General features: G+C 43.0%; 2 protein-coding genes across 10 annotated transcripts in view; one reads left to right on the top strand and one right to left on the bottom strand.

The window, feature by feature from the left end:
- dctn1a (dynactin 1a) overlaps nt 1-10,216 on the top strand; it is a 12,830-nt gene extending 2,614 nt beyond the window's left edge. Inside the window, exons 4-32 of one of the 7 annotated variants that reach the window (XM_031851241.1) lie at nt 98-179; nt 285-316; nt 625-645; nt 1,238-1,330; nt 1,882-1,962; nt 2,368-2,523; nt 2,784-2,807; nt 3,309-3,506; nt 3,693-3,897; nt 4,008-4,086; nt 4,220-4,379; nt 4,625-4,729; nt 4,957-5,148; nt 5,250-5,363; nt 5,455-5,607; nt 5,752-5,912; nt 6,121-6,289; nt 6,635-6,703; nt 6,859-7,071; nt 7,291-7,452; nt 7,697-7,828; nt 7,928-8,053; nt 8,166-8,308; nt 8,397-8,563; nt 8,846-8,964; nt 9,044-9,239; nt 9,354-9,427; nt 9,519-9,608; nt 9,691-10,216. In XM_031851241.1, coding sequence (XP_031707101.1) covers nt 98-179; nt 285-316; nt 625-645; nt 1,238-1,330; nt 1,882-1,962; nt 2,368-2,523; nt 2,784-2,807; nt 3,309-3,506; nt 3,693-3,897; nt 4,008-4,086; nt 4,220-4,379; nt 4,625-4,729; nt 4,957-5,148; nt 5,250-5,363; nt 5,455-5,607; nt 5,752-5,912; nt 6,121-6,289; nt 6,635-6,703; nt 6,859-7,071; nt 7,291-7,452; nt 7,697-7,828; nt 7,928-8,053; nt 8,166-8,308; nt 8,397-8,563; nt 8,846-8,964; nt 9,044-9,239; nt 9,354-9,427; nt 9,519-9,608; nt 9,691-9,828 — 3,654 coding nt within the window. In that variant the 3' untranslated portion in view covers nt 9,829-10,216. Of the gene's footprint in view, nt 1-97; nt 180-284; nt 317-624; nt 646-1,237; nt 1,331-1,881; nt 1,963-2,367; nt 2,524-2,783; nt 2,808-3,308; nt 3,507-3,692; nt 3,898-4,007; nt 4,087-4,219; nt 4,380-4,624; nt 4,730-4,956; nt 5,149-5,249; nt 5,364-5,454; nt 5,608-5,751; nt 5,913-6,120; nt 6,290-6,634; nt 6,704-6,858; nt 7,072-7,290; nt 7,453-7,696; nt 7,829-7,927; nt 8,054-8,165; nt 8,309-8,396; nt 8,564-8,842; nt 8,965-9,043; nt 9,240-9,353; nt 9,428-9,518; nt 9,609-9,690 lie in introns of all 7 variants that reach the window. The other 6 variants (XM_031851240.1, XM_031851245.1, XM_031851246.1 and 3 more) reach the window with 6 other exon arrangements.
- A 221-nt stretch (nt 10,217-10,437) lies between these two features.
- On the bottom strand, nt 10,438-15,216 carry LOC116385610 (PC-esterase domain-containing protein 1A-like). Of its 3 annotated transcripts, none has more exons than XM_031851250.1 (9): nt 15,134-15,216; nt 14,513-14,588; nt 14,351-14,430; nt 13,624-13,856; nt 13,031-13,181; nt 12,321-12,561; nt 12,063-12,116; nt 11,184-11,306; nt 10,438-11,069 (listed from the first exon to the last, which is right to left on the bottom strand). In XM_031851250.1, exons 2-9 carry the CDS (start codon nt 14,583-14,585, stop codon nt 10,945-10,947), a joined length of 1,080 nt encoding a protein of 359 aa, XP_031707110.1. In that variant the 5' UTR covers nt 14,586-14,588; nt 15,134-15,216; the 3' UTR covers nt 10,438-10,944. The 3 variants fall into 3 exon arrangements, with proteins under 3 accessions (XP_031707110.1, XP_031707108.1, XP_031707109.1); XM_031851248.1 differs by lacking the exon at nt 15,134-15,216 and adding an exon at nt 14,990-15,127; XM_031851249.1 differs by lacking the exon at nt 15,134-15,216 and adding an exon at nt 14,916-15,079.
- Nucleotides 15,217-15,498: the final 282 nt, after the last annotated feature.

Genomic DNA, 15,498 nt, shown 5'->3' with positions numbered 1-15,498 from the left:
CACACACACACACACACACACACACACACACACACACACACACACACCTACCCCTACCCCTACCCCTACCCCTATGTTTCTCTGTCACTCTGTACAGCTCCAGGTGGTGGATGATGGCTCCAGCGCCACCTCACCAGATACTCCTGAATCAGGCACGTCAAAGATACCCAGACAGAAAGGTGCGTGTGAACCACAGCTGGGTTTGAAATTCATACTTTTGAAACTCAAAGTGAATAATAAGAACTATTAAATACAATAAATATTTCTCAATTTGTTTCCTCCAGACATTCCTGAGACTCCCAGAACAACCAAGCAGGTAGGCAACCATTACTTGCACCTCACTGCTTTTTTCGTCCTTTTGTCAGTTTAGAAATGTTGTGGTGTTTTCATGACTTGGCTTTGAAGATTGTTGGATTTCTGTGGATCTCTTTCCAGAGCAGATATGAAGGCTTAACCGGCTGTGTTGAATAAGATAAATCACACCAGTTAAGCTTCTAAAAAGAAGCTTGGTGATATGACTATCAACCCGCTCTCTGACTTGTTTTCTGTAAAATGTAAATGAGTTTCAGGTTTCGGCCTCTCAGCCCTTGGGTTGACTTCTTATTTTTGTTTTTCTGAATACAGACACCTGCGAACGTTAAGAAGGTAGAAATATTTAAATTCAACACATTTGCTTTTGCCTTGGTTGTTTTTATTCACACTAACATGGCAACTCATCTTTTGTATTCATTTGACCCGTTTACGTGTCGAGGCTTGCACGGGATATAAAGACATCTTTTGTTGTTGATAGATTTTCACTGTACTTTCTCTTGGTTTTCTGTCGCCACACTTTAGTTTATATTCCAGATGTTTGTTTGCTCATTTGATTTTTCATTCTGGTGAAGGCATCCACACATTTAGAGGGGAAATTACAACTAATGCCATAGTGATGGTGTCTGTGTCTTTGCTTTTGGCCAGTGATATGTTGCCACTGTCTTAACTCAGTTGCATGTGTTCACATTTTATTCTGCTTTTATGGCTTGAGTTATCAAGAATAATAATTCTTTAAAAATGGTGTTAAATGGTGAATGCAGTTGTCAAAGCTATGATCAGTGGATGTGAACTAACAGTGGGTATGCTTCTTATGTGCTGCTAATCTCTTATCTTGCTTCACCACTGGATGTGTGTGCGGATATCCGTGTGTGTGTGTGCGTGTGTCCATCCCTCTCTTTCCAACTCACCTCCTCCTCTCCTCCAGTCCTCTACCCGCCGCTCTGTCAAGGTGAGCTCGTCTACAGCAGACAGTGGAGGAAAGCAGAATGATTTGAAACGGCAGCTGATTCTGAAAAACGTTGGTTATTTGTTCCGGCTTCTTGTGGGTGCTTTTGCTTTGCAAGTTAGATCAAGGGCACCGCTTCAAATGTTTGAAATCTTTCCAAAAGCCATGCATTTTTGTGTCTTATGATAAGAAGTACATACTTGTTCTTGAACTGTAGTAGAGAAGACAGGATCCCATCAGTTTGATAAATGTAATATTGAGATTTATAATTCTGGACCCTTCAGACAGCAATCCCTCACATATTTGCCTCTAAGGAAGGCTGTTTTGAATAGTTTTAATAGTCATTTGGTTATTGGGACAGTCAACTAATAGATATATTTATGTATTATATAGTAGACTCCTCATGGCTGCACAATTGGACTAATTGGTAATGTTGCAAATGTCTTTTGATGTCAAATACAATGTCATTTTTTACATTTTCAAACTTATTTTCTGAAGATTCCATAATACAGTATAAAAAACCGGATTGTTGTAAATAATGTGTATGAAAAAGAAGTACCACAAGATTTCATTCTGTATAGTGCAGCTGAGTTTTAAAAACCACTCTCTATGCACTGTGTCAGTGGAGCACTCCAAGTCGTCTCACACCTGCCACCTCCCTCCCCTCCCTCTTGATGCGTCCCTCCGGCCGCTCCAGCCTCATGGTACGCTCTGTCATATCAGGGTACAGCTGTCACTTCACTGGGAATGGTGATTTGTTTCGTCACTGAAAACTGGTGATTTGTGGTCCTTCGGTGCACAGGTGCAGATAAATGAAGTCAAAGTGGTGTCTGTGTGAACTTGAACAACATCTCTAGTGAGGGACACTGGGAGGTGAACTGTTTAGTCTGGGAAGATGCATGAAGTCGGGACGATTATATTTAAGCACATCAGCTAGAAGATGAATCCGGCCGCGCAGCATGTAAAACGGGATGTTCACTATACTACTGGGTTTATCAAAGCTCTGTGGGGGAGAGGCTTTTGTTTTGTTTATTGACATTAAAATAACACCATCTTCCCCGTCTGCCTCTGTTTCATCCCTCATCTTATACCTCTGCCTTGGTCAACAGGCATCTCGTGAGAGCCTGGCCTCCTCTCTGTCTGGTGATGTCAGTGAAGCAGGCCTGTCCCCCCACCAGGGTGCACTGGGGGCTCCTGTTACGCCTCAGCCCGGCGGGTCGCCTGCAGCAATGGCAGCCCCGGTCCCGGCTACTCCAACAAGCAAGGTGGGTTACTAACAACAAGAAGAGCCAATTTTAGTGTCCGCATCACTTAAAAAACATGTGCCCAGGAGGCACTATAATCACATGGTATTAAATCACACATTTCATACTTTCATGTGGAATTATTTACAATATCAACAGCACAAAAGATCAACATGTGATCTTCTAGCCAGTATGTCACATCTCCATCTTTTTGTTTCTATTTTTCCATCATATTCTGCATTTCTTCCCCCACTTCATCCATGTTGTCACTGGTTGACCAGGTGGAACCTGTCACTTCCAAGCAGGTAGAGTTTTCTAATGGCTACATGCATGCTGCTGATGATACCTGGCATGAGTTTACTACTCATCAGAGGGCAAAATGACTCCTCGGCACACCACCTCAATACTTTACTTCGGTTTTGTAATGTTCTCACGGTGAATTATGTGGTGGTGATGATGATGCATGGGCCTAACTAGCTGAGATACTAAATGAAATGCATTGTGTTTGGAGGGAATGTATTAATCTGCTCTTTAATGCTATTGTTAGGTTCCTGTTTAGGTGGTGAGGACAGAGGTTAAAGTCCATTGATGGAGAAAATAATTTGCATTAATTTGGGGGTCATTTCTTATCACCTGGACTTTTTGGTGGTGGGATTTGATCAATGATTTTATGCTTCTTTGCTGCCTTCAAATACATTTTTTGAGCACACATGAAATCCAGTTAGTCCTCCGTCTTAAATCCTCTGAACGCAGCACATTTAAACCGTCCTCTCCGCTTCTCCCCTCCGCCCATCCATCCTTCTCAGGAGGAGGAATCACTGCGAGCTCAGGTCAAGGACCTGGAGGAGAAGCTGGAAACACTGAAGATGAAGCGGACAGAGGACAAAGCCAAGCTGAAAGAGCTCGAGAAACACAAGATCCAGCTGGAGCAGCTTCAGGAGTGGAGGAACAAAATGCAAGAGCAGCAGGCTGAGCTGCAGAAACAACTCAAAGAGGCCAAGAAGGTGCAGATAATCATTTTTCGTAGGGCTGAAATATAGCATTAGCTCTATTTACTATATATTGTGACAAAGATTCATTTAATACTAATTTGAAGGATATGAAGTGATTGATAAGAAGCCTGTAAGAGTGAAGGAAGCAGCTCCACTGTCTTCGTATATAGAGTTTTATTTTGTACCTCCTCCTCCCAGGATGCCCGTGAGGCCCAGGAGTCAAAGGACCACTACATGGAGGAGATGGCGGACACGGCGGACGCCATAGAGATGGCCACACTGGACAAAGAGATGGCTGAAGAGCGGGCAGAGTCACTGCAAGTGGAGGTGGACACGCTCAAAGAGAAAGTGGAGGAGCTCGCCATGGACCTGGAGATCCTTAGACATGAGATTTCAGAGAAAGGTTTGGACTCACTAATCCACAACAGCTCCTTTATCTTGGTCTCTCCCTCCCTCTTCTTTTTTTATGCATTGCTTTCCCTCACTCTGTTGCCTTTTCTTCTCCTCCTGCAGGCTCAGATGGAGCTGCCTCAAGTTACCATGTCAAACAGCTGGAGGAGCAGAATGGCAGATTAAAGGAGGCGTTGGTTCGGTCAGTCAAATGTCTAAAAAGCTGTTTTTGATTACAGTGTTAAAAAAGGTCCATGTAGACCAGGCCTGGAATTGGTATTTGGCAGTTTTGGCCATCAACGTTTTTGGTTTTAATTTTCCCATTTCCTCCTCAGGATGCGTGACCTGTCTACTTCAGAGAAGCAGGAGCATGTGAAGCTGCAGAAGCAGATGGAGAAGAAGAACACTGAGCTGGAGACTCTGAGGACCCAGAAGGAGAAACTGCAGGAGGAGGTCAAGCAGGCGGAGGCCATCATCGATGAACTCAAGGAGCAGGTAAAGTCAGCGAGACGCAAGAAAGAGGAGGAATAGGATTACAGAGAGGAGATGATTTATGAGTCTCTGATGCTGCTTTCTGTGGGTTCCACTACAGTGCACATAAACGAATCAGTCTAATACAGTTATTAACAGAATGGTTTAGGCTCAGGTACATTTAAAAGTAACTAGGAATGTTCTTGCTCGTTTGCCACCTCAGAATTTCACTGTACAAATATGCTTGTGTGTATGTGTTACTGTACCAGGTGGATGCTGCTCTGGGCTCAGAGGAGATGGTGGAGACCCTGACGGAGAGGAACCTCGACCTGGAGGAGAAAGTCAGAGAGATGAGAGAAACCGTCACTGATTTGGTCAGTACGACGGCATTCATGATTCCTATTAAAACCACTAACGTTTCTATTTCCAAACAAATACAAACCATGTTCACACTAAGCAAGAATTCACAATTAACATTCTCATTGTAAGGTACGTTCGTGCCAACGTAATGGTATAAGTAACCAGAAAATGAGTTTAAAGGTCAAAAAAGGAAAGATAAAAATAGGATTTTGTCACTGACAACCTTTTCCTGAAACAATAGGAGGCCATCAACGAGATGAACGATGAGCTGCAGGAGAACGGCCGGGAGACGGAAATGGAGCTGAGGGAGCAGGTGGATCTGAGTGGAGCAAAGGTCAGAGAGGCTGAAAGAAAGGTGGAGGCTGCCCAGGAGACCGTAGCGGATTACCAGCAGACCATCAACAAATACAGAGATCTCACCGCCAGCCTACAGGTGGGTGGAGAAGAGGGAATAATCATAGGCTGTACACACTGGATGAGGAGGCCTACACGTGGATGCCCTGACACTGTATGTGCTTTTTCTCTGTGCATCAGGATGCTAACAGGGAGCTGATCAGCCAGCAGAATGCAAATGTTGAAGTTCAGCAACCGCCTGCTGAACTATTTGACTTCAAGATTAAGTTTGCAGAGACCAAGGCTTATGCCAAGGTAGGAGACCTTCATGTGTTCTTGTGCCAGGAATGATGAGTTTACCAGTTTTACACACTGAACAGCATTTGCTTCAAATCTGTGTTTTTAGGCCATTGAGATGGAGCTGAGGAAAATGGAAGTGGCCCAGTCAAACAGACAGGTATCCCTCCTCACCTCCTTCATGCCGGACTCCTTCCTCCGTCATGGTGGAGATCACGACTGCATTCTGGTCCTTCTGCTCATCCCCAGGCTCATCTGCAAAGTATGGAGCTGTGTGTGTGTGTGAGAGAAGTGTACAAGGATACAGCAGTAGAATCCTGCTTACTGTTATTACTGCCATTTTTCTGTGCCTAGGTTGTTCCTATAATTAAGGCTTCTGTGTGTGTTTGTGTGTGTCCTTTGGTAGGCTGAGCTGATCAGTAAACAGGCCCAGGAGAAGTTTGACTTGAATGGGAACTTGGCTCAGGGAACGGGGCTACGAGGACCTCCAGGAGAACAGCGCAGTTTCGCCTCAGGACTGGTCTACTCCCTCAATCTGCTGCAGGCCATTCTGCACAAATACGAACAGTAAGCGCCGCAGCTACATCACAGATGAGTCAGATGTAAAATGTGCTGTTATCAGAGAATTTGGAAGAATTGTGTCCAGGCTGCAATAAAAGTAGAATTATCATTTTTTGCAATACAATCTCTCCAGAATATGAATCATCTGTGGCTGTGATTTTTGGAAACGTGATTCAGTTACAAAATTGGTCTCGTCTGTTTCTTTTCCTTCGAGGGCTCTGAATACCTGCAGCGTGGAGGTCTTTAAGCGCATGGGTACACTCTACTCTGAAATGAACTTCCATGAGCGCTCTCTGGATTATTTCATCGACCTGCTGCATAAAGATCAGCTCGATGAGACCGTTCAGGTGGAGCCTCTGACTAAGGCCATCAAGTACTATCAGGTAACAAAAGAATGCATTTTATATAAACAGTATATTTAAGATCTTACCGGGGTTGGATCAATCTTCTAAAGAAACGTACAAAAAAATTCCAATTCAATTTCTTAACGTCACGATTTGTGCAAATCCTTCGATGTTCATCTTAAAACTATTACGTGATGGTTTTAAATGAGTCTTTTGTGTTACAACTGCTATCAAATAAAAATGTATTCTAACCCACTATGTTCTTGTATATGTGTGCAACCAATCTACTCAATGAAATGGACATTAAAACATAGACAACCATTCATTTTAATAAATTATAATCTTTTCTCATACAAAGTTTCTTACTTTTATTTTGTCTTCCAGCAACTGTACAGCGTCCATCTGGCAGATCACACTGAAGACTGCACAGTGCAGCTGGCTGACCACATTAAGGTACTTGAAGCTTCTTTGTTATAAACAGTTTTACTGAGTACAGAGAACTTCTTTCCCTCTGAGAATGTTATCCCAATGATGAGCAAAGTAAAACGGAAATGAGAGTATACCAATAGGGTTTCCTAACGTCACCAATCCCATCCTCTCACCTCCAGTTTACCCAAAGTGTCCTGGACTGCATGGGAGTGGAGGTCGCTCGTCTGCGTGCCTTCATGGGAGCAGGTCAGGAGAGCTCTGGCCTCGCTGTCCTTCTAAAGGACCTGGACACTTCCTGCTCTGATATCAAACAGTTCTGTAAGAAGATCCGCCGTCGCATGCCTGGAACAGATGTAGCTGGAGTACCTGCTGCTCTCAACTTTGGACCACAGGTATGGGATACAGTATAGACAAGTTAAGGCACTCGGTAAATGGCTGTATGAGAGTAGAGCACTGTACCAGTAAAGGGATAGTTTGGAGTGGGGTTGTATGAAGTACTACAGTAGATGTTTAGTCGGCACGCCCCCGTTTTGGAAAATGTGACATGATTTATTAAAACACTGTCTAATTACCATTGACCCACTATTTGACTGTCATGTCTCCCATGTGAGGTGTCAGAGTCGCTGACGGAGTGCAGGCGCCAGCAGACCCGTGTGGTGGCTGTGCTGCAGGAAGTGGCTGCAGCTGGAGGTCAGATGATTGCTCCGCTGGCCGAACAGGAGGGGCTCAACCCTCTCAAACTGGAGGATATTGCCTGCAAGGCTGTGGAGCAGGTAAACTATCAGTGGTTGGGGATTATTCTATCAAGAATTTAAATACATTAAAGTTGTCAGAAGTTTACTGAATTGATTACACTTTCAGCACTACAGTAGAAATAAAGTAAACCATGATACAAATTTCAACAAACTGTCTGATTCTTGCTGAACTTATTGTTGTTTTGGGACAAGTAGACATAGGTGGTTGGTTTTAGGTTAAAGCTGTTATTGTACTATCTGAATCTTCACTCTTTTCTACAAGGTGTATGGTTCTCGCGGCCTAAATGGACCAGAATGCCTGCGTCAGTCCTGCAGCTCCATCATCACTACCATGAACAAGATGGCCACAGCCATGCAAGAAGGAGAGTACGATGCTGACAAACCACAGGCCAAGGTATGCCAGGGCGTTTTCTGATTGATTAATAACATATTTCTGCCGTTGATCACGTCTTCCCTGTTCCAATTCTTACTATTTCATCCTTCACATCCTCAGAGTCTTCCAGTGGAGATGAGAGCATCCACCGTTAGGGCCGAGATGACTGACGCTGAGGGTCTCGGAGTTAAACTAGAAGACAGAGAGACCGTCAACAAGGAGGTCAAGAAGTCCCTGAAGATCAAGGTGACACACTCAAGCAAAAAATCACTCAACTTTCAGTTCTACATAAGTCTGTTTGAAATAGAAAGAATCCGTAACAGAACAGGCATAACTGAGGTACCTCACCTCTTCCCAGGGTGAGGAGCTGAGTGAGGCCAACGTCCGTCTGAGCCTGCTGGAGAAGAAGCTGGACACCTCCACCAAAGACGCGGATGAACGGGTGGAGAAGATTCAGACCAAACTGGACGAGAACCTCGCCCTGCTAAAGAAGAAGGAAAAGTAAGAACGACAAAGAAGCAAACGGAAGAAATGATCGCATTTCAACACACTCTCCCGCGCACTCACCTTCTTTTCTCCTCACCTGCAGGGAGTTTGAGGAGACAATGGATGCCCTGCAAGCTGATATCGACCAGCTGGAGGCGGAGAAGGCAGAGCTGAAACTACGCATTAATAACCAATCGAAGATGACCATCGAAGGCCTGAGAGCCCCGTCTGCCTCTGGAATTGCCTCCATTGTTCAGGGATCTGCAGGAGGTGAACTACTATGTGGTTATGAGATTGAGATGTTATGAGATTGAGATGTTGCCATTTTATGTTTGATAAAAAGTGCGATGGCTTTTAATTCAACCCTCTGAATAGAAATTTTAACAGCACTACCACAACTACAGCTGATAATGAGATATGTTTTGCCTGTAATTGTACCAGTGTACAAACACTAAATACAGTATTCCTACCAGACACCCCACTGTCAAAGGAGAAGCACAGCCTCTCATGATGATTGCATGTCTCTCACCATTCTCTTTCTCTCTCCAGCAGGTCTGCCTCCATCCCTGGCTGGACCGGTGCAGGTGGTGGACTCCCCTCTCCTCAGGCAGCAGGTGGAAGCCCAGAGACTGGGCATTAAACACCTCAAGAATGAAAACAACAGACTCAAGGTACACTGGTGTTGGAGTTAGTATTATGCCAGGCTGTCTATAAAGTTTGGTATTGTTGACTTAAGAGTATATCTTACAGGCGGAGAAGATGAGAGCCCAGCTGGCCTCCCTGCCCCCACTCTGCCCTCCCAAACTACCAAAAGCTTCTAAAGAAAGTTCCATGCCACCAGATGGCCTAAACACAGGCATCTATCGCAGGACCGACCAACTGCTGGCTACCCTGCTCAAGCTGAGTTCAGAGGTTAAAGTGGTGGACATCACAGGAAAGACAGCAGGTGTGTGTTTGTGTCTCAGTTAATAGGCTTTCTTCTCTGCGTGTGCGCTTGTTGCCGTTTTTAGCAGAGTGTCCCGGTTCATTTTCTGTCTTTCCTCTGCTGCGTTTCTTGCAGTTAGTGCCGGCGCACAGCTGATGGAGCAGACAGCTCGACTGCAGTATCTCAGTGATGCTCTGGACAAACTCAAGGTGACAACTTCAGATTCATATTCTATTCTCATGTCAATAAGCTGATTCTAGGAGCAATACAAAACCAAACATTTTAATTTCTTGGTTTCAGGGAGAAGTAGCTGAACATGTAGTCTCAAATCAGTCTGGGGCTAAGGCTTCCTCTGACTTTGCCACCTTCCCCGTCTCCGGTTTTGTTAAGGTAAAACCATACAGTACATACAGTCACCATCAGTCCCAATACTTCCAAGAAATGGCACATTACATTATGTGTTGTTTCCTAGGCCAAGGAAGAGAAGCAGGGAGGAACTGTGTTTGTCGGACGTGTCGCCATTCCATGCACCCGCGGACAGGAACAAGTTCATCGCCTCGTCCTATCACAGCAGCAGCTGCAGAAAGTGCACCGTCTCCTCATGGTCTAAGTGAACTGCCAGGATTGACACACATTAAGAAATGCTTTTGCTCTCATTCCAATCTTCCTGCATTCTCCTATATTTATCTTTTTGCTTTTGACCAGTCTCAGGAAATTGTATCCAATAGTTGCAAAGTAACGACTAAAGCACTAATACAATTGAGGCGCAGCAGTGACTTTATATTGGTGTTTTGAGTGACGTTCAAAGGGGTTTGACTCCTGAATGTCACCTTATGAAGGAGTCATGTTTTCACTGAAACTGTTTGTATAATAACTTAGTGAATGGAAGAAAGCTAGCTACGTCACTTTACTGTACTCACGCCCATTGATGTTTTTCCCTTTGTGTCTTTATTTGTAATAATTCAGACAATAAAAGCAATTCACTTCAGACCAATAAACATCGTTGGTGTGATGTCGGCTTATGAAATATACCTGTATATCATTTGTAGTCCAATAAGATCTACTGCGAGTTCACGGTTTTTGTACATTCATAGCTCTAGTCATGCCAAGGTAGTAACTCCCATTTTATGAAGTAGATTAATAGAATAAATATTAGTAACGGTTAACTAAAGTTGTTATACCAAAGGCTTGAATATAAATGATCAAATGTAGCAAGATTAAATCGGCTCGGGCAAACTAAGCTAAAGCAGTTTCTCTGCCACTTTTCTGATTGCACATATTGCCACAACAATGTTTAAAGTCGTGAACACATCAGGCATAAAGTCAATTAAATCTTTGTACCATGCTTGCTCCGTGTGGGACAGAAGCATCAGAAGGCTCAAGTCAAAAACAGTCCTTTGAAATCATAGCATCCACTTTAATAGAACACAGCACCTGACACACATTTTAAGTGCAGAATTAATATTAAAATGCTGAGAAATATATTTAAAATCAACCTTTTGATGCCAGAACTAAAAGAATTTAACTAGAATACCACTAATTTACAATAGAACAAAAATTACCAATATGTCACTGAAATGAATAAAATGTGAGTGAACTAAATCATTTGAGGATTAATACTTCGTCCTAGTTACAAGCCTGTTGAGAAACAATGTACGGCAGGTGAAACTGCAGTAAATAATTAGTGGAACTCGACCACATCTGAATCTTGTAAAAACTCCCTGCCTCAGTAGTAGCGGCCATGATGGTCGTATTGACCGTGTCTCGGGTGGGTGTACGGAGCATAGTGGTGTCTGACATGTCGGCTCCTCATCACGTTCTGTTGATGGTGAGGCGGCCTGTAGTCGAACCCTGCAGAACACACATCACACGTTAATAGGCCCAAGAGCAGACATGGAAGCTCAAAGACACTTCCAATAACTGGATCACAAGACCCACAGATGCGTTGGTCCTTACAACACTTGCCATTTCTGAGCTGGGGTGGTGGGTGATATGCAGGTGGCGGCGGGTTGTTCAAGAAACTACAAGGCCAGGTATCACGAGTAAAGTCCTCTCTGTAGCCGTAGTTTCTCCTTGATGCGCGTCGGTCTGTGAAAGGGAGACGAGGGCGGTGTTAAGAGATGGACACTTTGCTATGATCCTTTTTAAATGACTTCTACTGCACAAGAACCCGACATTTAATTGTTGATGCCTTAGATGACGTAGACTTCTACAGACAATTAGCGCATTATGAATGAGCTTGAATATTTTAATGTGACATTAGTTTGACTATTATTAGTTTTTGAGTACTTTTAGTATTTTGACTGATCAAAAGACAGCAAATATTTTGTCGCTGTAGAGGTACGCTCTCCTCATTGCACTCCTGAAAAAGTAGCATGACTGTCATCAGCAAACAGAAGAGTTGAGGGAAGCGCTTCGTTTTACCACATCTACACTGACATTGAAGTCATTCTTTAAACTGTGGTTTTAACATGTATTCAGGGTCTCTGCAGATTTCAGAAAAGGACAAATTATGTTCCAATATTATATGCTACTTAATCTGTTAAACTAATCTAAATCCCAAAATAAAACAAAAAAGAAATATCAAATACCATTTGGCAACATCTGTCCACCATTGTAATTTGAAGATGGATATCAAATATATTTAAAATTGTTAGTTAAACAACTGATTTTATACTTTTTGATTGACAAGTGTTTTAATTTAGCAGGTGACAAACCCAAACACGTCCTAATGTCCAGTGGATCAATCATGAGTAATTTATTTTACCCATATTTGCTCTTTGTTAATCAAACAAGCAATCAATAGAAATAATCCAAATCCCATTACATCATCATCTGTCTTACTTGCAGCTTTGGAATTCCCACTGGCTGGCAGCTGAGCAGCAACCTCAGTATGCTCTGAAAGAAAGAACATGTCAAAAATGTAAAATAGAAAAAAAACACAGGCTTGCAGTTTTATGCCTCCACCACACAGTCATGTTTCCATGAAGTCACAGTGACCTTTTCACCACATCCTGCCTTACAGATGTGCGTGTGTGTGCGTGTGTGTGTGTGTGTGTGTGTGCGTGTGTGCGTGCGTGTGTGCGCAGTATTCCTCCTCACCCACAACAGCCAGTGGCATAACAACGCCCCAGGCCTGTGCAGAGTGCGCCAACAGCAGAGAGGTTATCTTGCGGTGGGCAAGGGCATTCCAGTGGACTCCATCCACAGTACGATGTTGTAGGGAAAAGCGGAACTGGAAGTGGAGGTCCAACACATCCATCCCATAGGCGTCAGCCAGAGTACCGCTGTAGAAGTTGGCTTCAATCACATCATAACGCAGTTGAGAAGCCTTGTGCTCAATCTGAGGTGAGGGAGGGAGAAGAGGACAATGCTTTTTTACAAGACCACTTTAGTGACTAGTTTGAACTCCACAGACACCTGTTCAACTCATACAAGTCTCCGGCTGTCCGTTTGTTGTGAACGTATTAACTACATCTATAATCATCCCAGTTTCACTATACAATTACAAGTTTGACTACGGGGATACAGTGTGATCCTGCTGTGGATGGAGACAAATAAAAATGCAATTTTCTTGAGTTCACTTTGTCCACCCGTCATCCCGCTATTGAGAGGACAGCTGGTTCGGAGGACAGTCAATGTGGATTGAATGGATGTCTGCCTAAGCAGTGGTTACACACCACTGGTATCTGGTAATGTTAATTCCCAGTAAGGTGTAAGACTATATTTTTTGACAGACTGTGCACCAATTTGACCCAACGAGATAAAATGTCCATGTCTCTTTATGATGCAGGTGTTTGGCGATGATGTACCTCTGGCACCAGGAAACCGCCTCTGATCGTCTTTCCTAAGGGCATGGTCAGATTCCATATGACCAGCGTTTCCTTCGGCACAATCCCTTTCAGCTCCGCAAAAAACATGTGCAGGTTCTCCTTGTAGTTGTCAAGCCAAGTAGAGTTGTATCTACGAAACCCAACACAGAAGGACAAAAGAGAGGGCAAAAGCACTGTGCACAAACTAGTCAAGAGAGATTCAGTGACACCTTAAACCAGGGAACAGGTCAGGCAAACCTTTCACATTCGAGCTGAGCAGTGCTTCGTCCTCTGCTACAGCTGTCTCACACTCACACCGTCATGCACCAAATCTGATCACCCTTTTGGAAATGTCAACAGTTGTTGCCAATCCAACACACACACACACGCAGAAAAAGTTAAATGTGGTCGTAATATGACGGGAGGAGTTAGCTGGGAGAACTATTTAGTTTGTGATTTGATAAATGCATGTATCCTCCAAGTCCAGGATGAATGAGTGAGATATAAAAATACTCAAAAACATATTTTGCAGTACATTCCAAAACATACAAACGGATAGCTAGATATTACTAGTTACTCCTCCACCTACCCACCTGGAAATATCCCAAACACAGGAGTTGAAGATGATTACATCAGGTTTCATGCCATTGCGCAAGTCATCAAAGATGCTTTGCATGTAGGGAGAGTAAACCCGTGTGACGAAGTAGAATCGGACTAAATGGTGGGCGGACTGGAACTGGCGAACCTCCTTGTACCCAGTTCCATTATGCATGAAATTCAACGAACCACCTTCCACCAGGCAGTCCTGTTCAAAGCTCATCTCTCCCTGAAAGAGGAAAACACAAGTTTGAGAACAACGGGAAGAAATGACGAGGGATACACAAGCTACCAGCATGGGGAAAAATAATTTGAATAAAACATGCACTGGGGGCCACTATAAAACAAGTGTAACGACTTTCCAAGTTGTGACATTGAACTTTCTAAGATCACAGCTTATAATCATGACAACATTAAAGTGCCGATCTCAAAGAAGTTCACTTAAATAATCATCAAAATCTCTGTTTACTACAGAAGAAGGTAACATAATGGTGATTGAGGCTGTGGTCCACTGATGAAAGTATTACAATATTTATATATTTGCAGAATTACAAACTGGGTCGGTGGTGATATTCCGGGGAAAAAAATGTATTACAGTTTGTCTCCGACCAAAAATGAAACATAAAACTCTAAAATCAACCAGGACTGAAATATTAAAGATTGCCACTTCAAACAAAACCGTTGACGTGTCATCTTCTTTTTTAAATAAGTATGAACACTTGCCTTGGTCTTCAGTTGTTTATTGGAGAGAAACTTCTCCTTCTGCAACAGCAGAACAAGGTCCTTATATACAGCCCTCTGAACTACGGGTGAAATACGGAGAGCATTAAACATATACAAACGTAAATGTATTAGTTATACTACATAACTTGGGTCACTACTCACTGGAGTCCCCCAGCACCACCACAAACTTGTTGTGCAGCAGCTGGCTGGCCTGCTGATGGCTCACACGCTTCATCTCCTGTTAATTCACAACCCAAAAAGTGTGTCGTTTTCATTAAGACTGTGAAAGTGACAGATCCATTTACTCACGAGACTTGATGGCATGACGTAGGTAGCACTAACGTTAGGTCTTACGCGCCGTTTACTAACGTTACAGAACGTCTTAGCCACTATTAAAGTTCGTAACTTTAATGGTGGCTAAGAAACAAACTACTAGTAACGCTAATTATGTTGCTAAGAGTTAAACTAGCATTAGCATACTAATAAACTAGCCTCAGGCTAGTTATTTGGCATACAATAAATTATTATATTATAAAAATATAAGCCAACACATAATGTTACCTACCATTGTTTAATTTAGGCGCAAATTGTAGATGTAACGTTAGCCTTATTCATAACAGATGAAGTTTTACAACTGACGTTTTTAGTTCCAGGACCCCAAAACCGCAATGGCTTCATCAACTGAACCCCGGCTCCAATTTTAAAGTTGTTTGACAACTCGAAGTTAAGGCAGTTGTTTAAATTAGTACCTTCACCTTAAACGTTTTTAAATTACTAACTTACTCCACTCTGCCGTTAATTTGGTCGACCACAGGTTTCTCCAATTTGGCAATGATTTTAAGGACTGTCGGAAATACGGGAGTTTTCGTTCGCGCCTTGAATCCCAGTCTCGCGAGACTAACTTGGTAAATTGAGACGTGCTTTGAGATGTGGTTTGATTGGCTTTGCCCTGTGTTAAGTAATAATGGAATATTATTAAACTGGTTCCAGGTTTTCCAGGTCTCAGTTAGTTGATTATATTCAAATTAAGGAGTTAATCAACAATTTTAGATATGATGAAGAACTCCATGTGTGATGTCAAGCACTGCAAATAGCATCTTCCTGAAATGATAAATCATCAAGATCATCATCTGTTTAACACCTCTCTT

Source organism: Anarrhichthys ocellatus, unplaced genomic scaffold (assembly GCF_004355925.1).
Source record: "Anarrhichthys ocellatus isolate YVR2014 unplaced genomic scaffold, GSC_Weel_1.0 scaffold11, whole genome shotgun sequence".
Lineage (NCBI taxonomy): Eukaryota > Metazoa > Chordata > Actinopteri > Perciformes > Anarhichadidae > Anarrhichthys > Anarrhichthys ocellatus.
Note: the sequence above shows the minus strand (reverse complement) of the source record. Positions and strands in the feature narration are given on the sequence as shown.